Source organism: Lepisosteus platostomus, chromosome 4, assembly GCF_059453375.1.
Source record: "Lepisosteus platostomus isolate fLepPlt1 chromosome 4, fLepPlt1.hap1, whole genome shotgun sequence".
Taxonomy (NCBI): domain Eukaryota; kingdom Metazoa; phylum Chordata; class Actinopteri; order Semionotiformes; family Lepisosteidae; genus Lepisosteus; species Lepisosteus platostomus.
The window spans coordinates 12,542,903-12,570,653 of record NC_142614.1 but is presented as its reverse complement, the minus strand read 5'-3'; the positions used below and the strand labels follow the sequence as shown (position 1 = coordinate 12,570,653).

The following is a 27,751-nucleotide window of genomic DNA, read 5'->3' as shown; positions in this document are numbered from 1 at the left end:
TGAGAGTAGGAAATTGGGTCACGAGGTGGAATTTTCGAGGATGGATTGCTTTCCCCTGGCTTTCTTCTACCGCAGCCTAGTGCGTGCGACGCGCGGCGCTCGGCTACTGCGCCTGTGTGTGTTTTTTGGGTGAATGTGTCAAATCGGGGCGTTTGTGCTGTTCCGCAATGACAGTGCTCATGGATTGCGGCAAAGGGCTGCAGAAAACCTTCGTTAAAAAGGAGATAAAAATATAGGAATCACATTGCATTGAATTTACTGGAGGGAAATGGTTTTAATGATGGAATCCCAGTGCGAGTATTTCATGTATTTCCCTGCCGTGCCTATTTCAGACTTATCGGACCCGGCGAGGTACCGCTCTTTGCCCCGCCGGAGTCACCTCTACCTCGGCGAGACGGTGCGCTTCCTTTTGGTGCTGCGCTGCCGGGACGCGGCGGGGAGCGGCGGTGACGGATCCGCGGCGGACTCGCCTAGCAGCCGGGCTTGGAGGGAACTGGCCGGCTCGCTGTGCGCGGTGGCCAGCGTGAGCCCCGGCGAGGGCAGGCAGCGATCCCAGCCGCATCACGACTACCACAGCAGCGGGGACGAAGGGGCGGCGGAGGCCGAGGAGGAGGACCCTGCGCCGGGCAGGACGGACGCGCGGTGCCGGGGGTTCCGGGACTGCAAGCCGCTGCTCATTCACAACAACACCGGCAGCGGCGGGAGGGAGTACCGGCGGGCGCCCTTGCAGGTGAAGGCAGCGAAACATATCAAGATCGCAGCTTCAAATAAATGTTGAATTGGCGATTAAACCTTACTTGTATTGAGATAGGTGCTATTAAATGTTAGTATTTGCTTTGCAAACTAGGAAGTTTGCGTTTCCTGTTTGTGCAACTGACATGTACAGCACCGTGCAGGTTACATTAAATGTGCCCGGTCTATCCGCACATTAAAAAGGAGAAGATTTCGGTTTCTTCGGAGGGGATGAAAAATTCCTATGCAGTGCGATTTGCACTGGGAAGCCCTTTTCAAAAGCATTCCTCGCTAATTGACTGACTAATTGCAGAATCTCCCTCCGTGGCAGCTGCTGTCACCGTTTCAGACGGCGATCGGAGGCGCTGTGTCACCGGACAGCCTCGAGCCCAGATGGCCCCGTTAGCTTTGATAACCGGCTGTTTTAGGACCCCGTTGGCCCAGCAACCGAAACCGGTACAGTCCCGAACCGCTGCGTCACGCTGCAGCTTGTGGTTGGAGTGTCACTCTCTAAACGCGTCTTCATCGGTAATTGTAGAGTCATGTTGCTAGACGCTTGTTTTACGCTTCGTATTAATTGTACAGGCGGCAGTAGCGCTACCAGGGCGATTTCTGCTTTGGGGCGGACAGTAGGGGCTCTCCACTGCATCGGGTGAACGGCCAGGGCGCCAGGAGCAGCCTGGGCCAGACCCCGAGTCTGCTTTGGCTTCTGAGTTCACCGAAAGGTCGGAGATCTGCTCTCATCCACACTGGCTGACCCCCCCAGGCGTGAGTAACAGTGTCAGGCCCACCTGTTGCAAAGCTCTCTCTGCCCCTTTGCCCTGTGCTGACCGGGAGGTCGCACCGCAGAGCAGTGTGGCAGTGTGAGCCCAGGCTGGGATTTCTCAGCGTCCCGGCCGGGCCTCCTCGTGTAGCCCACCGCAGGGCTGCTCTGATTGCAGGGAGCGGTTCCTGGGTGGATCGGTTTCCCAGCCCAGCATGAGCCCTCCGCCCTGCCTCGGCTCCTCTCTGAGCCCCGCGGCGCCCAGCGGGCCAGTCTCAGCTTGCTCGGGGGGCCGGGTGTTGAAATCTGCACGCTCTGCAGACAGCTGCTCAGGTGGCGCCCTGTGTTTGCCCAGTGAGACGTGACTGAAGCCTTCCAGTTCCTTATTTGTTTTCCCCTGAGTTCAGATATAATCTGTGGAGAGGTGAGCACATACACAAGTGATCGGGCTCTGCTTTCACGCTCTGGATACGCATACAACAGAAGGCGCTATCAAAGTCAGTCCTGGGCACCTGAGCACGAACCAGGGGACACAAGAGGGGAAAAAAGGGGGAGCATATTTAAAACTGAGAGCAGGAAGCACTTCTGTACACAAAGGGTGGTGGGGGCGTGGAACATGCCCAGCCATGTTGTTGAAGCCAGTATCCTAGTATCCTCAAGAATCTTTGGATTAGATCTTCGAATCAGGACAGGAAGCACTTCTTCACAGAAGATGCTGTAGGAGTGTAGAATACACTGCCCAGTCCAAAGAATCACCCTCTTACTGCACTGTAGCCCCCCAGAGCTCACGTTTCTCATCATTACCTGGTGATTCCCAGGACAGAAGTGAATTGCATTTATAACCAGAAACAGGAGGCACTGCTTTACGCAAAGGGTGGCGGGAGTGTGGAACAAGCTGGTCAGACGTGTTGTTGGAACTGATACCCTGGCTGCATGCAAGAATCCCCTACATGAGCTCGTGGGTTAAATTAGTTACTAACAACCAAATGGGCTGGATGGGCCAGATGACTTTCTCTTGTCTGTTACCGGTCTTATGTCTTTTAAACTGAGTAGGGCCTGTTTGCAAGAGAGAAAGCAGAAGTGGGGAGAGGAGAACAAAAAAGGTGCTCCTGTCCCTTCCCCTCTGACTTTCCAAATAACCACTAATGGCTCTGCAAGCAGGGCAGCCTGGTGGGGCATGGGTTAGTATTGCTGCTTCGCAGTGCTGGGGTCCTGGGTTCAGTTTCAGAGCTGGGGGTGCTATTTGTGTGGCTGTGTCAAAGTTGAAGGGCATTCAGAGGTAATAGATCACATTCTGAGCAGTGACAGTTTCCTTATGTTCTCCACTACTGTTTTTTGCCACTATTTAAACAACTTTGAACTTTATAAATCAATCTTAGTTTGGCAACAAGACTCCCTGAAGCTTGTCATTAAGCAACTTCAATTCCCGCTGATCGGAATCCACGAAGATTTAACCACAGCTGCCCAAGATAAGTCATCCACAAATGAATAATCCATCGCTTTTAATCAACTAAACATCAGTGACAGCGGGGGTTCCTCTCTACACACCAGTAATCCCAGAGTTAAAAGGTCGTTATTTGTTTACCAAAGTATAGCAAAATCTTTCAGGGTTGGCCATTAGTGTGAAATTGAGCGGCTCCAATGTCAGGAGAAGATTCACCATGGAATTGCGTTTCTGAAAGTAGAAAAAATACAGAATGACTGAAAAGAGTGGAAAAATGCAAAATGTCTTGAGACTTGTGCTCTTCAGTGTATTGATTGCTAGTTTCAGCTAACAGGACTGCAGGCCCACCTCGAGGGGTGTATCCGCTCCTGCTCTCGCAGGCCAGCCCTAAACGTGTCCCCAGACGCTTTGCGAGATGTGAGGGAATTTGTACACGCTCCCCTACCGGCGGGAAGAGAAGGGAGAGGGGCGAGGTGTCGTGAGCGTCATGTGGGCTGTAGCAGAGCACCGTAGAGCCAAAGACGTGAGAGCCAGAGAAAGCTGTGAAAATATCGAGCAGAGATATCGCTTTTCATCTTTATTGGGCTTTTCTTGTGTAATACTCAGAACAGAAAATATCATTCACCCTTCCCTTGGACGCATATTTAGGCGTTGTGGTGTAAGGATCGCAACGAGAGGATCCGCTTAATCGGGTCAGAACTCGGCAGCCCAGATTATCAGAAACAACAAACAACGCCCTGCTGCTGATCCACATTCTGTTGCGTGAGATGATCGGAATCTTGCGCGTCACTTGGTAAGGTTTTAAGGGGAAAAGGGATCAAATCAGCCCTTTGGCTTGGAAAAAATTCCCAGGCTTTTGTGTAATTAAAAACCACGGGAGCACACGGATCCTATGTGTACCTTTGTGCTTAAGAAGTGATGTCAGCACTATTAATGGTGACTCAGATCCTGCTTAACTCACTCCAGCAGAATCCTGGCTTCTTCCACGCCTTAATTTAATCGATTTAAATCCCCTTGTGAAAATATGGCAACTCTATGCCTTAAAGCACACGTAGAAATGATTTTTGTTTTTACACTGTGCACTCTTTCAGTCCTGGGTAACAATTTTGACATCTTGCAAGGGCAACTTGTTCCACACTCCCACCACCTTTTGTGCAAAGAAGGGCATCCTGCTCTCAGTTTTAACTGCACTTATCCTTATTTTCCACTTGTGCCTCTTGGTTCATATTTCACTGCTGACCCTGAGCAGTTGCCCAGGATTAACTTTGACTGTGCCTTTTATTTTATTTTATTTTTTTCCAGAATGTTAATGCAGCACCTGTCCTCGTGTGAGCACGCTCACCTTTGTGTAGAATATTTGGACTCGGGAGATAGCTTGTATTTTGTCTACAGCTTCCCAGTTGTACAAAGAGCCCTGCACACTTTCACCCCTATTATAACCTGAGTGCAAACAGTAGCTAGGATGAGACATCTCTCTATAAACTACTGAACGGAATACTGTTGGGTCTCAAATCTTAATTTTGGAGAGCTCCATTCCAACTTTCCTTACAGTTCACCTGTAAAGCACAGATTTGTAAGATTAGGAGCGCCTGTAAATCCTTAAGATCCGAAAGGATTTCTGATTTTTGTTCCATTCCTCCCTTTTGTTACCACTTTATCCCATTCATGGTCGCGGGAGAGCCGCAGTCTATCCCAGCAAGCAAAGGAGCAAGGCAGGGTACATCCTGGATGGGCCGCCCGTCAGTCTCGGGACACACACAGACACGCTCGCACAAGGGCCATTTTTCCCAGAAGCCGGTTATGCTACTAGCATGTCTTTAGACTGCAGAAGGAAAACAGAGCACCTGGAGAAGACCCACGGGAACGGGAAGACAACATGCAAACTCCCCGCAGATAGCACGCCAGGAATTGAACCCAGGGTCTCAGTGCCGCGAGGTAGCAATGCCTCCATGCCACCCGTTTGTGTTCCAGTGATTTCGAAATGATTGAATTCAACATCTCAGCGGTTCAGCTGCTTGCATATTTAAGCGGTGCCACACGTTTAGCATGTAACAATTTAGAAATGACCAATAAAAGCAGCTGGATTGTGGCTCTGCAGGACCAGGCTGGAGGTCCCGATAGATACAGGGTTTTTTTGGCCCTCACAGTGGAGCTTTGCAGAAGGTTTGAAGCTGGAAGGTTCAGGCTCATCGGTGTGTTCTGAGTAAATTTGCACAGGGAAATGTGGAGCGTTTCCGCAGCGCAGGCTCACAGCTCCCTGCTTGCAGACACCAGTGTGCTGTCTGCCTGTTTCCTCTGGCTCTCTGCCAGGGTGCGTGTGTGCGTATTCGCCAGTGCAGCGGGGTGGGAGGGGGCAAAGTGGTTGTGAACATTACCGTACCACTGGCTGTTCAGATGTCTGGGCTGGAAAGAACAGGCACTCGTGGCGTCTCGGCGGCTGTCTCTCTGAAGTGAAATGCTTTAATCGGGACACTTACCAGCACCAGCGCGGTTTTGAAGATCTTGTGCATGCTGCTGTTCATTCTTAACAGTTTAAAGTTGTGTATGCAGTGCAGCTCTTGTGTACGACATTAGTTTTGTTTTGCTGTATATAGTAGCAAAAAGTGTACCTGCTGTCTACTTTCCATGAAAAGAACTCTGAAGGAGGAGACTTGTGGTGCAGTGCTTGGCAATGCTGTGCAGTCGATGGGCTGTACGCAAGCCAGTGGCCCTGTCTGCAAGGAGCAGCATGTTAAAGCCTCACTCTGTCTGTGTTTGTGTGCGGCAGTCTCCTCTGGACGAGCCGGTGGTGCTCAGCGATGAGGTCATCTTCCCTCTGACCGTGTCCCTGGACAAGCTGCCGGTCAGCACTCTCAAGGTCAAGGTGAGGTCAGAGCCATGGTGGGGGAGGACAGGGGGATCATCTGGTGCATTTGGATGAGTGCTCTATGCTGACGCTGTGCGCATCGATGAAGTGTATTAATCCAGTGTATCGGGCATACAGATTGTGCTGAGTGGGTTGCGGGTCATTAATGTGTGCTAATCCAGTGTGTTCAGGGTGTGTTGTTCCAGTGTGCTGGTGTGTTCAGGGTGTGATAATCCAGAGTGTCCAGTGTGTCTTGTTCCAGTGTGCTGGTGTGTTCAGGGTGTGACAATCCAGAGTGTCCAGTGTGTCTTGTTCCAGTGTCCTGGTGTGTTCAGGGTGTGACAATCCAGAGTGTGCAGTGTGTCTTGTTCCAGTGTCCTGGTGTGTTCAGGGTGTGACAATCCAGAGTGTCCAGCGTGTGTTATTCCGGTGCGCTGCTGTGCTCAGGGTGTGTTAATCCAGCATCTGGCTGCAGGTCATCGTGACGGTGTGGAAGCAGGAAGTAGAGAAGGCAGAGGTCCAGGAACATGGCTATCTGACCATCCTGCAGCACCGCAGCCCTGCCCACATATTCCGGGACGACCTGAACACCTTCAAAGCGCAGGGTGGGCCAGTCATGCATACTTGCATTTAACTCATAGTAACGGATGATGTTCAGGTTAAATAGAGCTTTGTTAAAGCCATCGCCTTTCATCTGCAGTGTCTGTTACAGGTGTTGAGCTCTGTAACTGTGCAATTGTTCATGCTAGCCTGACCTTTGCTCTTTGACCTCCTCCAGTGAGCACAACCCTGACAGTCCTCCCACCCCCCTCAGTGAAGTGCCAGCAGATGACAGTCTCTGGGAAACACCTCACCATGCTGAAAGGTAGGCGGCAGCTCTGAGCATATAGTGGTTACTGCTCTACTGCTGCCTGTGTCCGAGTGTCTTAACACCTCACTGATGAGCATGAAAGACACTATGTTTTCTGCCTTCCTTTCAGTATAGCATTTGACACAGTGTCCAGTGAGTATGTATTAACCCCCCTCTCTCTCAGTGTAGTGTGAATGGACTGTACGGTCCAGTCAGTGTGTCTGTATTGACCTCTCTCTCAGTGCAGTGTTAATGTACTGTAGTGTCCAGTGTGTCTGTATTAACCAGTCTCTCAGTGCAGTGTTAATAGACTGTAGTGTCCAGTATATCTTATATCATTAACCCTTCTCTCTCGCTGAGAGCACTGTTAATAGACTGTGATATCCAGTGTGGGGTATCCACTGTATTAACTCTCTCTCCCCCTCTGCCTCAGTCCTCAATGCATCCTCTCAGGAAGAGGTCTGTATTCGTGATGTCAGGATCCTGCCCAACTTCAACGCTTCCTACCTTCCCATGATGCCCGATGGCTCGGTGCTCCTTGTTGACAACGTCTGGTCAGTCTCTGTGTCCATATTTCTTTTCACATCAGTCAGTGTATCTCTTACTTCAGTGAGTGTAGGCAGGAGTGAGGCTGGCTGGCGTTAGGCTGTATGGTCTGGCGCTCACATCTGAGGGGCCGGTAGGGGGCACTGTGCAGCCCTAAAAGATCTCGGCTCCGTTCTCTGATTCAGACTGGCAGGGTGGCTTTGGAGTCAGTCCGGGAGGAGGGTCCCATTTGGGAATGGGGGAAGTAGAGTAGTAAAGGTTTTTGGGGAGAAAGAGTGATGACGCTACCTTGATTTCTGCTTTTGCAATCTGTTTTGTTCCAGGGTAAATAAGTCAAAAACCTGATCACAAAATAAGCGTTCTGTATGCAGTCCCCATTCAGTATGGTCTTGTCCTTCTGAAAGGAAACACCTGGCCCCTCACCATTTCTCAGTGCGAGTATGACGAGCCGCACGGAGAAACGGAGATCAAGCCGTCCAGCCACGATCAGGAAGCCTCTCTTTCCTGGTCAGGGCCACAGTAACCCAGAGCAAAAACACAGAGACACCAGTCCATCACAGGGCACAACGGCACATGCAATTTAGAAACTGCAATCGACCTAGTTGTGTGTCTTTGGGATGTGGAAGCATCCAGAGTAAATTCCACAGAAACTATGGGAGAATTCTATTGAGTGCTAACTACCACATACAATTTTGCACAGGTATGCGCAATTTGTCTCTAATGCAGTAATATAGTTTTAGTTCTTCGTCTTAATCCTTGGTCCACGGTCAGAGGGTTCCCCAGCAGGGTTTAAACTGAGTTCAGGAAGGTCCTATGAGGGCTAGCCAGAGGTTCAGCTAGATAACAGACAGCTGACTGTGTGTACAGTGTTAATTGCCCCAGGCTATCTGGTCCATTTTGTTTGAATTGGATTATCGTATCCCATGCAGCCACCAATCAGGTGAGGTTACCATGGCATCATTCTACAGAATGGACAGCCTCTCCTGCCGCCTACCCAGCATGCTGAGCGCCCTGGAGGAGCACAACTTCCTGTTTCAGCTACAGGTCAATGAGCAGTTACAGGAAGATACCAAAGAGGTGAGACCACTACCCAGCTGGATGGAGGGCAGGAACAATTTAAACAGTTAGTCAATAACAGTGTGTCTGTGTGTCTCAGAGTCTGGAGGGGACAGGGTGTCAGTAACGGTGTCTCTGTGTGTCTCAGGGTCTGGAGAGGACAGGGTGTCAGTAAGGGTGTCTCTGTGTGTCTCAGGGTCTGGAGGGGACAGGGTGTCAGTAAGGGTGTCTCTGTGTGTCTCAGGGTCTGGAGGGGACAGGGTGTCAGTAAAGGTGTCTCTGTGTGTCTCCGGGTCTGGAGGGGACAGGATGTCAGTAACGGTATCTGTGTGTCTCAGGGTCTGGAGGGGACAGGGTGTCAGTAAGGGTGCCTCTGTTTGTCTCCGGGTCTGGAGGGGATAGGGTGTCAGTAAGGGTGCCTCTGTTTGTCTCCGGGTCTGGAGGGGATAGGGTGTCAGTAAGGGTGCCTCTGTTTGTCTCAGGGTCTGGAGGGGACAGGGTGTCAGTAAGGGTGTCTCTGTGTGTCTCAGGGTCTGGAGGGGACAGGGTGTCAGTAAGGGTGTCTCTGTGTGTCTCAGGGTCTGGAGGGGACAGGGTGTCAGTAAGGGTGTCTCTGTGTGTCTCAGGGTCTGGAGGGGACAGGATGTCAGTAACGGTGTCTCTGTGTGTCTCAGGGTCTGGAGGGGACAGGGTATCAGTAACGGTGTCTCTGTGTGTCTCAGGGTCTGGAGGGGACAGGGTGTCAGTAATGGTGTCTCTGTGTGTCTCAGGGTCTGGAGGTGCCCCTGGTTGCTGTTCTGCAGTGGTCCACTCCCAAGCTGCCTTTTACCAACAGCATCTACACCCATTACAGGTCAGACTAGATTAATTCCTTTTTCTCTCTTCAGCACAACTGTAATGTCCAGTGTCTCTCTTTTAACTCTCTTCTCTTCTGTCTTTTTGTGTTACCCTTTAAGTGTTGAAGTGTCCAGTCATTGTATCTGTATTAACCCCTCACTCTCAGTGCAGTGTTAATATACTGTACTGTCCAGTCAGTGTGTCTGTATTAACCCCTCTCTCTCAGTGCATGTTAATGGGCTGTAGTGTCCAATCAGTGTGTCTGTATTAACCCCTTTCTCTCTCAGTCCAGTGTCAGTGGACTGTAGTGTCCAGTATATATTAATTCACCCTTTTCTCTCAGTGAGAGCACTGTTAATGGAACCCCTCTCTCTCTCAGGTTGCCCAGTATTCGTCTGGACCGACCGCGGTTCGTGATGACAGCGAGTTGCGAGTCTCCAGTCAGGGTCAGGGAGCGTTTCCGGGTCAGATACACCCTGCTGAACAACCTGCAGGACTTCCTAGCGGTCAGGCTGGTGTGGACACCTGAAGGAGCACACAGCGGTGAGGGACAGACTCCAGATCCTCCAGATGTTATACTGCTGGCTGAAGAAAGAACATTCAGTGAAATCAGCATAATAATGGTAGATAATGGTAGAGCAGTGTTCTGATAGAGTTAGCCATCGAAACCTGATGCCCAGATTGAAGCCCTGGTCCAGACTGGAGCATTTGTCCAGGTTGTGTCTTGGTCCAGAAGTGGAGCCTTTGTCCAGGTTGTGCACTGATCCAGACTGGAGCTTATGTGCAGGCTGAGTGGTGATCTAGATTTAGCCCTGGTCCAGGTTGAACTGTTATCCAGATTGTAGCCCTGATCCAGCTTGTAGCCCTAGTCTGTAGCCCTAGTCTGGACTGGAGGCCTGTTTAGACCTGAACCCTGAAAGGTGACCTGGTCAAGTGTCATTTTTTGAATGGCGTTCCACAGGAACAGAACCCACGTGGTTGAGGTAGAGAAAGAGTTTGTCCTGAAAATCCAGCTCTTATCCGGCCACATCTGATCCAGTGAGAACATCTCGTGCTCCCATGTTGACCCATTGAGATCCGGCGGGACGGAGACCTGGATCTTTTCCCTGAACGTATTCAGGAGCTTGTCGGTGCTTGCTGGCAGGTGTCAATGCACAGTAAGACATCAGTGCTTGCAGTTCCTCCTTCTTTGTGACACTCTAGATGCCCTCTAGCAGGTGTTTAGTGCTGCTGTCTAAGGAGAAGCTGACTGCTTGTGAGTGGGTGCTTTACACCTCAAACCTGGGGGGCCCATGTATCCCAGCCGCTCCTGGGGGTTCCAGCACCCATTCATTGCTCGTCACCTTTGCACTGTCCCGAGAGGCAGCTGTGTTGCCTGTCCACAGCAGGACTGAAGCAGAGTCCTGGGGGGGAGAGAGGTGTGCCCGTCCTGGCCCCTCCCTCGGTCCGCTGTTCCCAATTCGTGACTGGGCAGGCCCGACGTGGTGGGACCTGGACTGGACTTTTTGAAGAGCCTTTAGCTGTTCCTGAAGGAAGTGACGCCCCTGGCCGCAGATCAGGACTCCCTGTGGCTTGTCATGAGGGCCCGCGGTTTGCCTGTGTTGGTTTGGTGTTGGCCTCTGCCCCACGGGGACTACAGCATCACACCTGGAAAGCAGAGGAGCTGAGGCCTTGCAGTGCTGTAAGGCATAAGAACTAAGACCGGTCACAAACGAGAGGCCACTGTGCCTCTCTAGCCCATTTATTAGATTGTTGTTAATTGATCCCAAGGTGTTATCCACCCATTCCTTAAAGAAACCAGGGTATTGGCTTCAACAACGAGGCTTGGTGGCTTGTTCCACACTCCCACCCCCCCTTTGTGTAATGAACTGGTTCCATTTCCCAGTTTTAAAAGCACTTCGTCTCGTTTCCACTTGTCTCCGGCAGAGACTGGGCTGAGAGGGAGGGAACGAGGAGGATGGAGGAGAGGGGAAGGAGAGGTCAAGCTGCAGGTGTGAGGACTGCATTGCGTGCTGATGTGGTTTTAAGCTCTGTGTTCTGTTTCTGCCCCCAGGGCGAGGCCAGTGTGCGGAGGAGTGCCAGTCAGTCAGCTCGGTGGTGTGCCACACTCCCCTCAGCAACCTGGGGTACTGTCGCAAGGGCAGCACCCTGTCCTTCACCGTGGCCTTCCAGATACTGCGCGCCGGACTATTTGAGGTACCGGCCGCCTGCCTTGGACTTGCGCAACACAAAATGGGCTTTACAGGTCCGACCTTCGTGGGCCCGGCTGTTAAACAGCTAAGATGGCGATTCCCCCAGGAAGTCAGCGCAGAACTGGCTGAAAATTTCCGGGGGCTGGGTGGGTGAGTTTACGGCACTCAGGGTTGTGATAGGTTTGCGGTGCAACACTGCCCCCTTGTGGCTGGCCGGACACCCATGCGCTCACAGTGCCTTTGCCTGGAACTGCGTCTGTCCTGATCACAGGGATCAGGCCTAGCGGGAGACAAAGACATTGGCATCCACTACTGCGGCGAGGACTGACTGCAGCAGCTGCTGAGCTGGATACGAGCTGTCAGTACAGCAGGGTCTCGACGTTCGCGAGGGTTGGGAGCAGAGAGCAGCCAGATTCACTTCTAACCAAGTCCAGCCCTGTGTTGTCACGTAATGTCCTACAGCATATAGGTCCCGGTTGAGCACTGGTGCAGATTGTAGCCCTGGCCCAGAATGGAGCCTGTGTCCTGGTTAAACCAGGATGGCTAAAAGACATAAGAAATCTTCCATTATAAGATTATTAAAGTACTAATGCATTGGCCTGAAGTTAATTTAAATCACATCGATCAACTAAAAGAAACAACAAAAATCAGAAACCCATAGTAATCAGCTAAAATAAACATGAATCCCTTCTCTGTATACCACTTACACTTTCTTATGTGTCCATGAACACCATACCCCACTGTAATGAAATGCCACAATAAAACTGGCAGTGAGCCTGTAAGCTCTTCTCCAGCCTGTGATTCCCCCCGCTGCTGACAGAACCCGGAGCGTCTGTTACACTGTGAACACAAGAGCTCGCTGTGATTTGGACGCTGAGTCGGGGGGACTTGGGCAGACAGCAGAGAGAGGCTCACTGGTTTCATCTCATGATCGCCGTCGCTAATTTTAAAGTTGCGTTCAACAGCTTCTTCCATCGAAGACCCAGTCGGCCAGACCGAATCGTGAATAAGCGACTGTGCCAGTGTTAAATTCAAGAGACCCTACTGTACTAGGCTGTGCGAGAGGAGTGTTTTTCCACACATACGTTTCCTCCAGATTTTTTTAGAAAACTAACAAAATGGGATCTGTCAGCACTGGGAGGGAATGAAGTCACAGGTCCCAATTAAAGTGTGGTAGGGTGTCCGTCAGACCTTTAATCCTCAGTAAAGTGGGCTCTCCTGTCAGACTGAGTGCAGGGAGCGGATCATCCCATTTTTTCCTTATTTCCGCACCATGTGGTCCAGATTTCCTCGCCCTCCCACAGGGAGTTTCTCTGTGTCCCGGCCCGTCATCTGAACTGCTCCTCTCTCCCCCCTCCCTCCTCCCTCCAGCTCAGTCAGCACATGAAGCTGAAGCTGCAGTTCACCGCCTCTGTGTCGAACCCGCCGCCCGACGCTCGGCCCCTGTCCCGCAAGAACAGCCCCTCCAGCCCGGCCGTGAGGGACATCCTGGATCGGCACCAGGCCAGCCTGGGCAGGTCGCAGTCCTTCTCCCATCAGCAGCCCTCGCGGTCACACCTCATGAGGTACGGGGGGTACGGGGGTACAGGGCACTGCCTGCACTCACCATCTAGAGTCCTGTTGGTGCCCACCACTGCGCTGAGCCTGTTCGCACGCTGTCCTGGCGTGTAAGGCGGCGCACAGGACGGGTCGGAAACGAGAGGAGGCCATTCGAGGTGGCCATGGCAGGGCAGCTTGTTCCAGACTCCTACATCCCTTTGTGTAAAGATGTGCCTCCTTGGAGGAACTGCCCCAGCTGTTTAGTGAAAGAAGCCAAGGCATCAGTTTCAAAATATAACTGGTTATACTGTTCCAAACTCCCACCACCTGTATACCCATGCCCCCTGTCCTGATTGGAGGATCTGGTCCAGCTGTGTCTTGAAAGAAGCCAGGGTATTTGCTTTGCCAGAACAGCTGGGTATCTCGTTCCATGCCCCCACAACCCTTTGTGGAAACGGGTGTTTTGAACGCACGCACCTCAGAAGTTTCCCTGCCCTCTGGTTTGTGTTTCACTGCTGATTCTGCAGAAATCCCCTGGATTGAATTTGTCAGTGCCTTTGGGGATTTTGAATACTTAGACTCAGTTCTCCTCATACTCCTTATTCAAGACGTTCTTTTAGCCTGTTGATAGGCCATTCACATACATTTACACCGTGTATGAATATACAGTATTTACATCCTAGTACACCAGTTTCAAAAGGCTGGGATGCTGTTAGACAGTGACCACTGGTGTTTGTGGAATTGCAGGACTGGCAGTGTTATGGAGCGTCGTGCCATCACCCCTCCCGTCGGCTCTCCCATTGGCCGCCCGCTGTACCACCCCCAGGACAAAGCCGTCCTCTCATTGGACAAGATTGCCAAGAGGGAGTGTAAAGTATTGGTCCTCGAGTCTGTCAGTTAAACCGCACCGGTTCCAGAATGACTCCATGAAACAGCTCCGCCGCTCGCGCGCATTCCCGCTCCCGCGCTGCACAGCAGGTACGCATGCCGACAGGGATATGCTCAAAATGCCACAAGGTTTGTATTCTTCTTCTTCTCCTTAAATTCGTCGCAGACTTGGAAAACTGAAATATGTTGCAGTTTTTACTACTTTATTTTATATTACTGTATTTTATGCTGGTTCATTGTGGGGGAGGGTTAACGGTATGTGTGTTGTCTTGGCGATTAAAATGTTATATTTTTGTGTTCGTCCCTCCACTAGCCAGTCAGCGGTTGTATTGTTTGGTGTAAATGTAATGGTGAGCGATAGTTAACCGCAAAGACACAGTGACCACGCACACGCCGCAAAAATGGAGACCACAGATGAAAGGACAGAGGTCATAACCTTATCAACTCTCCCGATAGCCGATAACACCGCAGCTCTTTAGGACAGTACAAATGTATCGTATTAAATGACGAAGCTCGTAAAATACTTGAAACTACTGAAAAAGGTGAAATGAGTTGTATAAACGAAATATTTTATGGTTAATACTTTTTGTTGTCAATGTCGTTCAGAAATTCACTGGAGTTACTGTAAATAGACCTGGTGTGTAAACACTTATCTGAAACATGTTTTTTTTATATGCGTTTTTCTCGAAAACAATAATTGTTATGATTACAGTTTTATTTGTCATCACTGTAAATTCCAATGCTGTATTATGAGTGCTGTCACCGTCGTCTGGGTGAGTGGTGTGAGGGTGTGTGTGTGAATTTGGGTACAGCGAGACCCTGTTTCACCTCTCAGCCAGCTCTTTTCTGCTGGGTTCCCATCTTCCATTATAACCACTCCTGGGGGCTGTGTGTTTACAAGATGGCTTCTGTTCTGGGGGCCACTGTTTTTGAGTTTCTCTGTCTGCTCGTTCACTTCTCACAATCCCATCTGTCTGTCTCGCGCCCGAGCTGCTATCTCTCCACCTGTGAGTACAGTCAGTTACCCCCTCAACCCAACCCTCAGGCCTTTTGATTGCCCATGAAATATGATTTTGAAAATCAGTTTGTGGTTGAGAAGTAGGCACACAATTATTCACACACTCCTTTTGCTTTTGTTCATCTGATGCTTTGGCCACTGAAATCAGGCCTCTGTCTCTACTGGCACATCATGGATCGTCTCCCTAAAAGAAACGGTTGGTGCCGCCACTGTACTGCTGGTTTAGTATCTTTAGGAATCACTTTTTCATGATAGGTGGATTCTTGGATCGGTAAACATCCAACAGTATTTTCGTCCTTTATGCTGCTCTCGTGAAAGGTCGTTTTGTCTGTTTTAGTAACTGACTCGATAACCTGCAAGCATGGACATGTTCTAGTAAATTTGCACAATCCCCACACAACATTGTTTTTTTACAAGTAGGAAGAGGCGTGTCAGTTTAAACTTGAGATTTAAGCATCTCTCTCTGTCTTGTATGTGCCATTATACCTGGGGCAAAAATGGTGTGATATTAGGGATTTTTCACAGCTTTTGCTGTGTCAGTGGGTTGTTGGATTATGAATGGCTGCATTGATATTCTGGGTAATTGATGTTCAGGGCCCATTCAAGTCGGCACCTGAACACAGGATGTTGAGGAACCTCCTTGCAGTAGATGGTTCGGTCTAAAAGCTCTTTGGGCTGTCTCCCAAAGGAGGAAAACGAGAGGTACATAGGAAGGTGGGGACCATGCTGTCGGGGTTAATGCAGATAGACAGCCGCACACTCAAGCTCATAGACACCTTGAGACTGGCTCTGCTGGAGACCCTCCAGTCCCAAGCAGCTGCGCTCCGTCTGAGGAGAAAATGGACCAATTCTCCAACTGAACCTGTGCAGTGACTATTCAGAGCTCTGTTGAATTGAAAACCAGATAAGTCTCATGCTGCACACATCTCTCAGTCTGTGAAAGAAGATAATCACATGGACAGTAGGAACCCCTGGCTAGATGTTTCTAATGATAGAAGAGAGGTTCTGACTTGAGAGAGAGCCCAGCCATCTGTCTCCACATAGAAGCTCAATTGATGAAACAGAGTGGAGATGGGCATGGTGGTGCAGTTGTTGGGATCGCAGCCTCACAGATGCTGGGGCCTTGGGTTGAATTCCCGGGGTGCTGTCAGCGTGGAATTTGTGTGTTCTCCCTGCGTTCGGTGTTTGTGTGGGCTTCCTCTGGGTTCTTCAGTTTCCTCCCACAGTCCAAAGACATAGTGTTTGGAGTATTGGGTTTTGGGAGAATTGACCCTGGTGTGTGTGGATTTGTGTGTGCCCTGCAACTGCACTGGCGTCCTATCCTGCCTTGTACCCATTGCTTGCTGAGATACTTCCCCGTGATCCTGAATTGGATTAGTTAGAAAATGGATGGATGGTTTGAAAGAGAGTGGAGGAGCCCTCTGTGCTGGTTCACTTTCTGAAAAGGGAGCGTGACTTGAGCATGTAGGGTTGTGCTGTTTGCAGCACTAAGAGGATCAACTTGCTTACGTCAGGGACTGGGTCAGTAGCCCACTGGACATCCCACAGGAATCAAAAGAATCAAGAAGGTACTTGCAGACAATGTGTTTAAAACAGGGTTAGAAATGTGTTGTGACTGGGAGGGATGCAGACTCCCCCACATTGACCCTCATTCGGAGCCCCACCTTTAACAATCTCATTAACCAAGACTGTGACTGTGCCACATTTCCACAGGAAATGACAGAAGGCCCTTCTTTTTAAAAAAAAACTTTTTTTTAATGTTGTGCATTTTTTGTTTTTTAACAAAACCATGTTTGTCTGTGTTCAAGCACTTTATTTAAATGTAACTTATTGAAAACTGTTTTCGTTTTGCTGATTTTGTTTAAAAGAATGTTAAAACTGGAACAATCTCTCAGGCACCAAGCTTGCACGGTTGTAAAGCTGTCGCTGACTGCTTTGCCCCTTGTCCAGATGAATAAAGCTGATTGGGTAACAGGTGGGAAGCCTGCAGATTTGTCACTCTTTGTCTCTCTGTGTTACTGGCTAATGAAGTTTGGTAATGAAGTATGTAATGTACCTTTGGTAAAAGAAAGGGCAAATGGGAAATTTGGCCAGGATGCCAGGGTTACACCCCTACTCTTTTCGAGAAACGCCCTAGGATTTTTAATGACCACAGAGAGTCAGGACCTCGGTTTTACGTCTTATCCGAAGGACGGCGCCTGTTTACAGTATAGTGTCCCCATCACTATACTGGGGCATTAGAACCCACATGGACCGCAGGGTGAGTGTCCCCTGCTGGCCCCACTAACACCTCTTCCAGCAGCAACCTTAAGTTCCCAGGAGGTCTCCCATCCAGGTACTGACCAGGCTCACACCTGCTTAGCTTCTGTGGGTTGCCAGTTGTGAGTTGCAGGGTGATATGACTGCTGGCGACCCGGTTGAGGATGATGTAATTCATTTTGTAGTTACACTGTTGCTCCACAACTGAGCCTGCATCACAAGCAACAGGATTCTTAAATCAAACAGACCTTCTGGTAACATGAGGGTTTTTATCCCCTTCAACTCCACATTTGTCATGATAGATAGACCAGCAACAATGAAAAAAAGTGTTCATAATTTCACTGTAAGTCTTTAATATGGAGATATTAAGTTTTGGAATATTAAGGTTTAAATAAGTTAATAATAAAAATATCCAGGAATGTTACAGCTCTCAACTCCACCAGTCCTTGGCAGGTCAAAGGTCATGGGACAAGACCATTTTCAAAGGCAGGTCTTCAGTTCTTGGAAACAGCAGCTGCAGTAAAACCAGCTGATGTTTCTGCTTTTCTTCCTCATTTATCTTGCAGTCTTTCTTTAAGAAGGAAGTCTTAATCGGTTTTTGTGGCTTTGTCTTGTGGGGTTTTCCTCAGATCTAAAAGGCCAGAAAGAGGAGAAGAAATGGGAGGGAAAGGGTCAAGTGACCTCTAGGATGCAGAAGTCTCATATCCTCTGTGAAGCGGCACAGGTCATGCTACCTTTGGCAATCAGGGCAGCAAAGGTCACATGATCTCTGGGATGCGCAATTGAAGGAGAACAGACAGGGAACAGGGAAAAAAGAGGAGGCAAGAGGACAGAAGCAGAATAGAAGGAGGGGGAAGAACAAGCCATCTCTAAAAACTGTGGCAGAGGGACACAGTGCTGGGATAAGTGCTCCATGAAGACCACTGGGAATTGTATCCTTAGTAATAAAGCAGGAATTAATTAGGACAATTCCAGCAAGGAAAAAGCCTGTGCAGGCCTGGAGCTGAACATGATAATCTTTTTAATGAGGTTTTGCAGAAGAAATAGCCTGCTTTATATAAGGGATTCATTGCTATGGTCCAGCTTTTTGTCACATTCCAGTCTCTGTGCAAGAGGACTCTGCTACTAAGACGGCTGTGGAGATTTCTGTCCTTCTGGATGTTGAGAGCTGTGGGGGGTCTGGGCCCAGGAGACCACGTCTTCAAAACTTTGTCACCTTGGTTTTCTCTGGCTTGTAATTCTTATCTGCAAGAACAGAACAAGAATAGGCTGGGGGTAAGGGTTTAGCACTTTGACGTACTGACGAGAAGATTAAAACAAGACAGTCCTGTGAAAATTCTTTAAACACAGCCACGGGTTAAAATATAAGGAACCTCCCAGTCCCATGAACAGACTTCATGTGTTAGGTACTGGGTGTGGTTGGGTTGGAGGAACAGGAGAAAGGCTCTGTTCACCTATGTTGGCCAGAACAACAGGCACACTACTATCCCCCCCAACAACTTTCAGCCATCGCCCTGGATGAAATAGAAGGAATGTGGCAGCAGATATTTAAAATCCTGCTATAAAGCAAACAGGAGTTGCCGGGACATGCCTGTTTCCAGACTGAGAGCAAGCCCAAATCTAAAACACTCTCCATGGTGTCATACACTTACTTTCCAGGTAAGCCAAGTCCTCTTTGCTTGTATCATATTTCCATCGTTTCTTACTACAGCCGAAGAGAGAGATACATAAGTTAGTGCTCGGATTGTACACTCTTGTGTATTGGCAGCCCTTAGACAGAGACCCCAGGGAGGCCCAGAGAGAGAGAGACTGAGGACAGGGAGAAAACGATTGGACAGAGACAGCAGGGAGGGAGAGAGAGGACAGACATACTACCTCACTCTGTGCTGGTGCACACAAACAAACAGCACTGCCAGGAGGATCACCACGAGAGGGACGAGAACTCCAATCAGGATGATTGTCTTCTCGTCTGGAGAGAGGGAGAGTAAGGGATAATTCTTATGTGCTGTACGCTACTGTACACAGAAACTGGGAGTCTGACTGGCATGTTAGTAGAGCCTCATCAGACACGGTTGAAGAGTGGCTTCAGAAACTAACCGAGCTGGTTGCTGCTGGGAGGAAGCTTCTCTCCTTCACAAAGTGGGCCTTCAAATCCCTCAAGACACTGACAGTTGAAGCCAATGCCTTCTGGCAGCTCTTGACAGATTCCGTCATTCCAGCATGGCATGCTCAGACACGGACTTTCTGCAGAGACATGCAGGAGAAATGACCCACTGCTCACAGGTGTCTCTCCTGTGTGACAGGTCTGTGTGATGATTCCCTGCAGCGACACCTGTCACACTATAGAGAGAGACCTGAGGGTGAAGAGAGTCATGACACTTGACACAGTACAGAGACATCTTTTACACTACAGCGAGATCTGAATCAGGTCGGGAGGAAGACATTTCACGCTCCGTAGCGACGTACATATATAGCAAGAGAGACAAGGGTTTGGCACAGAATGGGAAAGTACACAAAGTGAAATAAAGACTAGATGATTAGACTCCACGTTCTCAGCGTCTGGACAGTCCGCACAAACAACAAAAAAGGCTAACATGCTTGGCTATGTATCACAGAGTACACAATACAAGGCAAGAGAGGTTATGCTGAAACTGCAGTGCTAATTAGACCACATCTGGAGTACTGCTACAGTTCTGGGCCCCACTTTACATATTAAGGAGTTTTTAAGGAAGGTCATTTTTAAGACATTGTTAGGATACAACAGAATTGTTAATGTATGGAACAGATTAGTGGGACTGGCCATGAAGGCAGAGATACGTGGGTGCTCTTAAACTAGGTCTTACACTTAGGTGGAATCATGTTGCATATAGCATGTAGCCTGTTTATGTTTTTAGAGAGTCAGTTCAGAGCCCCACTGCTTATACAGAGACAGGTTATGCATTCCATATCATGCTTGAGGAAAAACATCTGCATGACTGCATTTTTACTGCCCTACTTTCACAGTTTTAATGCTCTGTACCACACATCTCTTAAGGGCACTTCAGAAAAACATGTATTGCAGACTAAGTTGTACTTGTGCAGTTACTCACACGCAGTATCTCACCTTTGTAGCAGTTGCGTGTGTCGTTGTACACTGTACAGATGTGGCCCACTGGGCAGGTCTTGGGTTCACACGCGGCTCCTGTGACTGTACACTGACAACTCTGACTACAGTCCTCCGACACAAATTTCTCATTCAGCTGAAAGACAAAGACAGACTCAGAACAGACTGAACACTACAGTACATTAACACTGCACTTAGAGAGAGGGGTTAATACAGTCACACTGGACATTACAGTCCATTAACACTGCACTGAGAGAGAAGGGTTAACACAGTCACACTGGACACTACAGTACATTAACACTGCGCTGAGAGAGAGGGATTAATACAGTCACACTGGACATTACAGTCCATTAACACTGCACTGAGAGAGAAGGGTTAACACAGTCACACTGGACACTACAGTACATTAACACTGCGCTGAGAGAGAGGGATTAATACAGTTATCACTTAATGGGTGGCAGAGATGGGTGCTCTGAATCTGTAGTCTGACCATAGAGACATACAGTCATGCTCAGACAATCAGACTAACCAGATAGTAATGCCCCTGGAAGGTACAACCGCACTGAGAATAAGGCACACAGTCCAGCCCACTCAGGACGAAGCCTGGGTTGCAGTGACATCCTTCCACACACACAGAGGTGTCGCACTCTGAGGGGGCAGCCAGGTCAGCACAGGACGCCGGGCAGGCTGATATGCAGGAATTGTACACACTGTTGGGTGGGCAGCTGAGAGCTGGAAGAAGAACAAGGACGGTGTCAGTTATACAGCAGACGGGGGCCAAGACACCACTGTAGTATTCCTTTGTATTGCAACCCACTTCATCCACCCATTATCAGAAGGTAGTTATTCACAGCAACCCACAGCCCATCCTGGACACACAGTCTATCACAGTGCACACACTGGCACAATTTAGAGACAACAGTGCTTCTAACCAACATGTCTGTTAAGAATGGGTGGAAACTGAAGCACTGGAGAAGTATAGGGAAAAACTCCACACAGTAGATTCCCCAGTCCGGGACCTCAGAGCTATGAGTCCAGTTAGAATGAAAACTTTCTAAGGATCGAGAACAGAAGAAACTGATTAGAAATTTAAAAAAAACTCCATTTGAGGGCTGAAGGGTACTTAAATTGTGGCCTGAAATGCTCTCTAGATGTCAAAACAACTTCTTGATTGGTGCTCAAAATTATTTTTGGGTAACCCTCTGCCCAAACTGCACAAAGTTGTAGGGCAAGTCCTTAAAACCAGAAGATCTCACCTCTCCGAAGTTTAGTGGAAAGGTTATCTTTAATGTCCTGGTGATCCTGGGCACCAGGGTATGGGTGTGTGACTCCTTTGTGTGTGCAGAGTCTTGAAATGTACAAGGTGCCCTGTTGGGCTGGAGAGAGCACCCAACCTCTGTCTGATTGGGACTACTGAGGGCAAGATATACTGTTTCTAAGTCAGTGTCACACGCTTGAGTGTCTCACCGCAATTCAGCTTCTGTCTCCACGGCCCCAGGGTGACTCCTAGCTCCTGGCAGGCCTGTGCGTACACTGTATAGCTGGCACAGAGCAGGGTGGCATCATTCTGCTCGGCGCACAGGTCAAACACACAGCTCCTGAGGCACAGAAACACATTAACACACACCCGTGACCCTCCAGATACACAACATTAAAACACTCCTGCAACCCCCCCTCCCCGCTAGAAAAAACATTAACACACAGCTCCTGAGGCACAGAAACACAGTAATACACATCTGCGACTGACAGACCACCAGATATACACACCTGCAGCACACAGCATGCCAGACACAGCAACACATTAAGACACAGCTGTAGCACCCACATACACAACATTGATACACAAATTCTCAGGCAAGGAACAAACCATTAATACAAGGTCTCACACACAAACAACAAGCCTGAAGAAGGCTCCACGGCCAAAACGTTGTGTTCTCTTTCTTCTTTTTTTTCAGCATGGAATAAACCTATTACTTGTTCCTTTGCAGCCTACGCATGCTGACACAGCTACCCACCTGAGCAGAGCTTCTCCAGGTAGCTTCTACAGAGACACACAGTTAACACACACACACTACTAATAGTATTAATAAACAGCTGACACTCACACATCCCATGTTAAACACACACAGCTCACACACATCCTGTGTTAAACACACAGGTAGACGCTCAGGCTGGACTAACATCGGACTGCCAGTTTGCCACACTCACTCCTGGAACTGCACGGGGTCCAGCCTGGGGTGGCAAGGTGCAAAGGGCCCCTGGGGGTCGGCGAGAGCCCCACATTGCGAAGACCCATTCACCACGGTCAGCTGGTCCACACTGCAATCTCCTGTCTCGAACCCGGTCTCCAGGTTTTCTTCCAGGGCGCGCCTGCAATATGGGTAGGGTTGCCATAGGGCTGAAGTCAGACATACTGGCACACGGTAATCTGCAAGAACCTTCACACCTCACAACAGTCTTCCTCTTGCCACAGAATCAGCATATCATTTCAAACGCAAAACACAAAAATACTCAGATTTGACAGTTCTTTGAAATGCTTCCATCCATCCACCATCAGAAACCTGCTCATTAATGATGAGGTTCCTGGCCCCCCTTTCCGGAAACACTACAGACCTGTAGGCTACAATGTGGGTCTACAACCTGGACAGGACGCCAGGTTTTCATGCCTGAATCAAAGTTTGGACAAAAATTCAAAAAGGTTCACTCTGATGCATATGGCGCACTGGCCAAAAGCAATTCAGGTGATAATTGTGTTGTTGGCTACAACTGACCTCCACGCCCTACAGAAAACCAGAAGCTATAGCGCCTTGCAGCCTTGCCTTGCAGATCTGGTAAGATGTCGGAGAATAATCAAGGCTTGGCTGGTCAAGACTTGGATGGCTGACATCTAAGGAAAAACAGGCCTCTGATGGAAGTCGAGGTGTAGGACCAGCAGATGGCGCTGTTTGACTTTGCCCAAATTGGTATGATGACAGCAGACACTGAAGTAGGAGGGTCAGTCCTTCAGGTGACACATTAAACAGATGTCCTGACTTCCTGTGCTCTTGAAAGATTCCAGCTGGATTAAATTCCACTACAGCTTTGCTGAGGCCTGCTCTAGCCTGTCTGAATTTCCCCCTCAGTTCACCTGCTGAAGTAATATTTTGCCAGTTTCCTATGTAGTGGTGACAGTGGTGGCGTCACTCAGGCTCACTCCAGAGGAAGTGTGTCCTCCCCTGTTAGTGAAGTGCTTTGGATCTTTTTGCTTGGAGTTCTGTGCAGGACCTCTTATCTTTACCTGTGGAGACGCCAGGCTGCAGGGTGAGAAGGAGGGGTCTTCTGTCCTGGTAGCTCCCTGTCACTCACTTGCCAGCTGTTCCCAAACTCGTTGATATTGCGGGTCAGACTGCCATCAGGTTTCATGTACTCGTTGTTGGAACGGCCATCGTAGTTCCCACAAAGGCCTCGCACGTGAGATTGGTAGGTGCTGGGCAGGACCACCTCTGTTTCAGGGGCCAGTGCAGGGCAGAGGGGAGGAGGAGGAAAATGTTCAAAAGTTGAAGAGAAAGAGGAAGAAGAGACAGGAGGGAGAAACTTTGAGCCTGAAATCCCCAGAACTTTTACAGCAAATCTAAGTTTGAGAAAGCATCAGCGTCAATTTGGGTGCCTGTGAGTATGGTCTGTCTGTTTGGACATGTATTGCTGCCAGTGCAGGATCACAACTCATTCTTTGCCAGAAAACCACTTTTCCTGCTGAGGGTGGAAGAGACCTGGATTGTCCTGGAAGCACAGAGTGCAAGGAAGGACCACATCCTAAATGGGACACGTCTTTTAAATCTAATCAGTCTGACTCCTTTGTGACATCACGCCGGCTCAGTCACTCTGAGGGACTGTCTCCTTTGTGACATCACACAGGCTCAGTCACTCTGTCAGTCAGACTCCTTTGTGACATCACGGAGGCTCAGTCACTCTGAGGGACTGTCTCCTTTGTGACATCACACAGGCTCAGTCACTCTGTCAGTCAGACTCCTTTGTGACATCACGCAGGTTCAGTCACTCTGAGGGACTGTCTCTTTTGTGTAATCATGCATTTGCACCCATAGTGCATGGGACCATCCGACCTTTTTATCCTGTGTCAGTGCGTGGAATCTCACCTGCATGGTATTTCCCATCAAAGCTGACCGAGAGGCCAAAGTCAGTGTGCAGCTGAACAAAGCGTGACCGCTGGGACAACCTCAGACCCTGGAGGGGCTGGAAAGGGGGTCTCACTCTCTCCCCATTCACCTGCACATGGGGATCAGAAACAAACCTTTAATGCACAGCACCTGTCACAGAGAGGAGGCTGGGGTTCAAGCACTGGGCATAAAGTGGTATGATATGCTGCTGCTTAATGGATGGTCTATACGCACTGGGCAAAAGACATTTAATTCAGCCCAAAAACACAAGACAGACTGGAAGAGCAAGTTTACTAAAGTCAGAATATGATTGGAGCTTTATCACATATTTGTTTAAAGTTGAACAATGCTTTTGTGTTTCTGTACAGTGGCCACACTCCAAAGAAATCAGATCAAAGTTGTCTCCAGAAGCTCTGTGATTGGACAACAGGCTCATATAACATTAATATTCATACCCATAATTCAAGTGTGCATTGCAAATGCTACTTTGTAATCCCATTATAAGATGTATATCACGTTATACAGTTTCTCTACACAGTGTATGTCCGTTGGACTCACCAGTACTTTCCTCTGCTGCAAGAAGCGGACGTTGATCCCATATATGTCAATATAGACTTCCTTCGGGAAGGACACCCTCCGGTTGATGCCTCTGCGCGTGTTCTTTCCCCGAACCGTGAAGGGCGCCAGAGAGGCGGGCAGCTCGTGGGTCTGGGTCAGGATGTAGGTGTTGGGGCCCTGGTAGTGGTGAACAAACCGGTCGAAGGTGCGGTAGTGGGGATCCCCAGAAATGCTGCACTTGTCAAACTCTGGAGGCAGGGAAAGGGAGCAACGATCCTGGTTAAAACTGGCACTGCAGGCTGGTGGTCACAGTGGCTTGGGATACACACTACCAACACTCGACACTCGTCTACATTACAGTGTGTCCAGACTGAATCTCATCTACATCTTTCGAACTTCTTTCACAGCTTCTACAATGTTCACAGATCCTATTATGCTATCATCTGCATACACGACTTGTTGACTAGTTTACTGCCTATACCAGAATCTAGATATGATAAACCTTGATTATATAATTTCTCAGAAAGTATCCTGTTGGAAAGTCTGATTGAAAAGCATCCAATCAGCTCTGTTTTTAACACATTGAGACTTACAAAAAAGATACAAATAGTACCATTAAATATTACATTAAAAATGTAAAATATAACATTCCATAAAAGACCTCAACCCATACAAAGTCCTTATGCATCACTCCTACAAGAATCCACAAAGGTTCCTATAACCTGTAAGTTTACTCCCCCAACAATAACCCCGAGCCCCTATAATTATGCATTACCCCCTTGTTTTGCACCGAACCACTGATTGCACTCGCCCATAAACCAATACTGCTTTATTGACAATGCATTTATTGAGCAGTTGAATGAGTGTGGGACAAAGGAATTCTACATTTTGTTACGTTTGCATTGAGGAACTCTAAAACCTTTGTTTGACGGCATAAGTTGGTATTGGTCATGCAGAACACATGAGGGATCAGAGGAGATATGAACAGATAGCCTCAGCACACTCTTAATGTAAGAAGATTGAAAGCTCTGCTCAAGTGGCAGCCCCACTAATTTAGAACACATCTTTAAGGGTCTGGATCATTGATCTAAATGAGCAATTCTCCTCAAGCAAATGTTGAGACCCTGCAGTACTTTGTTCAAGGCTGAAACAGCAGCTTCCCACTCAGGTTCTAATCCCACACCCTTCCAGTCTGGGTCCAGAACCTCTACTGCACTACTGTCCACCCATTAATCAAACGAGCTAGACCGAGACCTAGACCCGGGGCCAAACAACCTCCCTGATGTTTCCTAGCCCTCATTGTCTCTGGTGTGTATCATGACTTGTTCCCTTGTAACTCTAATGAGTGGTGAAACCAGGAGGTGCGGGTGAGGCTCGGAGAGGAGATGGCCCACTCACTGGCTGGCTTGCAGTAGCGGATCCCCTCGCTGTCCAGGGCGCAGACCGACTTCTCGCTGCACTGGAACGCCACGCAGTTCAGGACGCCGCCTGGCGTGCATGAGCACCTCCTCTCGCAGTGATCGCTCAACCAGGAGTCTCCCACCTGAGAGAGGTCAGAGCGTGGTCAAGCCGAGGCCCAGCCAGTGACTCCACAGGGGAATCCGCCACATCTCCACTCGTAAAGGGAGCCGTGATAAATCCACAACTGGGGCAATGCAGAATTTCTGGCGTGCCATTATTTAGTGTTCCAAGAGGGTTCTTTAAGATTCTCCTCCCATTTCTGACTTCAGACATGCCTCTAACACTGCCCCCCAAATCAAGAGAACTGTCCCCCAAATCAAGAGATCTGCCCTCCTAATAGAGAGACCTGCCCCCCAGATCAAAAGATCTTCCCCTACCACAAAGCCCCAGCCCTGTAATCAGGGAGCTGGAACATCAAACTTTTCACTGAAAATATCCATTCCTGTGGGTCAGAGATGCTGCCTAACACCTCTGGGGGTTCTGGGATTAATACTACCTGTATCGGTGTGGAGTTTGCATGTCCTCCCTGTATCAATGTGGGATTTTTCGGGGTGCTCCAGTTTCCTCCCAAAAAAGATGAGGCTTTGCTAATGGCTACGTTGATTCCTGTCACTACATTGTCTGTATTTGTGCCCTGTGATCCACTGGCATCCCATGCAGTGTCTGGATAGAGCTCAAGGTTGTTGCAGGTCCTATCAGGAATAAGATCCTTTCCAATAAAGGAATGAAATACTAATTGCTGATTATTTTAACAGCTTTGCGAGACAGAAAATAAATACTGACTTTGTGGAAATTAGTGGTCCCTCCATTCCCTTGTTCATGGAAATACAGCAGTTGTTTTAGATGTGTTTCATGCACTCTGTAGTGCTGTAACTGTGTTCAGGACCCTGTTCTGCTTGCTGTGTGTTTAAGTGAGGTGAAATGGAGTTTAAATAGTGGTCAAGTGGACAGGGACATTAGGACCCTGGGGGCTGGGAAGGTGATACAAGTGGTGGTGTATGACCACACTGGATTACCAATTATCTTCTGTTTTATGGTTCAGTAATTGGTTATCAGCTGGGCTACAGCCCCCAAGGCACACATCGCCAGTGACCTTGGAGACAGCCCCCAGCTCAGTCAACAAATCAAGGAGGCCCCAATCAAATCAAGCCCAGGAACACAAAGGACATCAGAGCTGAGATATTTTTACTGTCATGCTTTAAACTGGGCCTCTGAGCTGCTCTAGGTTCTAGAGCCGCTGTAGGAACTGTTAGTCAAGTCTATTGAGGTTGGGTGTAGAGAACGTGGATGGACTGAAAATAAGATTTGCAATGACATAATGTGTTGCCACAGTTCTGTGATGAGTGTCTTTTTCTGCATGAATGTCACAAATTAGCCTCTAAGCAGGGTAGGGAACCCAGTTTGAATTTTATTACTTGGAGTTTAATCAGAAGTGAGCACAATCCTTGTTTGCCAGCCATGTTATTAAAAATGCAATTTTCATTTAATAAAGCCTGTCTCTCGGCA

General features: G+C 48.9%; 2 protein-coding genes across 4 annotated transcripts in view; one reads left to right on the top strand and one right to left on the bottom strand.

The window, feature by feature from the left end:
- Positions 1-65: 65 nt before the first annotated feature.
- trappc14 (trafficking protein particle complex subunit 14) lies at positions 66-27,751 on the top strand. Of its 3 annotated transcripts, none has more exons than XR_015935860.1 (12): positions 66-730; positions 5,707-5,802; positions 6,260-6,389; positions 6,563-6,649; positions 7,068-7,188; positions 8,110-8,257; positions 9,007-9,089; positions 9,453-9,616; positions 11,127-11,269; positions 12,637-12,830; positions 13,552-13,821; positions 26,143-27,751. XR_015935860.1 is itself a non-coding variant. In XM_088628556.1 (11 exons), exons 1-11 carry the CDS (start codon positions 269-271, stop codon positions 13,703-13,705), a joined length of 1,782 nt encoding a protein of 593 aa, XP_088484682.1. In that variant the 5' UTR covers positions 66-268; the 3' UTR covers positions 13,706-16,686. The 3 variants fall into 3 exon arrangements, 1 of the variants encoding a protein (XP_088484682.1); XR_015935859.1 differs by having other exon boundaries at positions 26,131-27,751; XM_088628556.1 differs by lacking the exon at positions 26,143-27,751 and having other exon boundaries at positions 13,552-16,686.
- zanl (zonadhesin, like) overlaps positions 17,299-27,751 on the bottom strand; it is a 43,087-nt gene continuing 32,634 nt past the window's right edge. Inside the window, exons 41-52 of the mRNA XM_088628558.1 lie at positions 26,183-26,327; positions 24,785-25,032; positions 24,206-24,335; positions 23,350-23,554; positions 22,281-22,442; positions 21,540-21,670; positions 20,602-20,804; positions 20,073-20,208; positions 19,067-19,213; positions 18,845-18,938; positions 18,622-18,674; positions 17,299-18,214 (exon numbers count right to left, since the gene is read on the bottom strand). Of these exons, the coding sequence (XP_088484684.1) occupies positions 18,171-18,214; positions 18,622-18,674; positions 18,845-18,938; positions 19,067-19,213; positions 20,073-20,208; positions 20,602-20,804; positions 21,540-21,670; positions 22,281-22,442; positions 23,350-23,554; positions 24,206-24,335; positions 24,785-25,032; positions 26,183-26,327 (1,698 nt within the window). The 3' untranslated portion in view covers positions 17,299-18,170. The remainder of the gene's footprint in view (positions 18,215-18,621; positions 18,675-18,844; positions 18,939-19,066; positions 19,214-20,072; positions 20,209-20,601; positions 20,805-21,539; positions 21,671-22,280; positions 22,443-23,349; positions 23,555-24,205; positions 24,336-24,784; positions 25,033-26,182; positions 26,328-27,751) is intronic.

Excerpts from the sequence above, each read along its gene's own strand:
- trappc14 (XM_088628556.1), top strand. The coding sequence starts at position 269 with ATGGTTTTAATGATGGAATCCCAGTGCGAGTATTTCATGTATTTCCCT. Across the intron at positions 9,617-11,126 it reads ACCTGAAGGAGCACACAGCG|GGCGAGGCCAGTGTGCGGAG; the intron begins GTGAGGGACAGA and ends TTCTGCCCCCAG. Across the intron at positions 11,270-12,636 it reads TGCGCGCCGGACTATTTGAG|CTCAGTCAGCACATGAAGCT; the intron begins GTACCGGCCGCC and ends TCCTCCCTCCAG.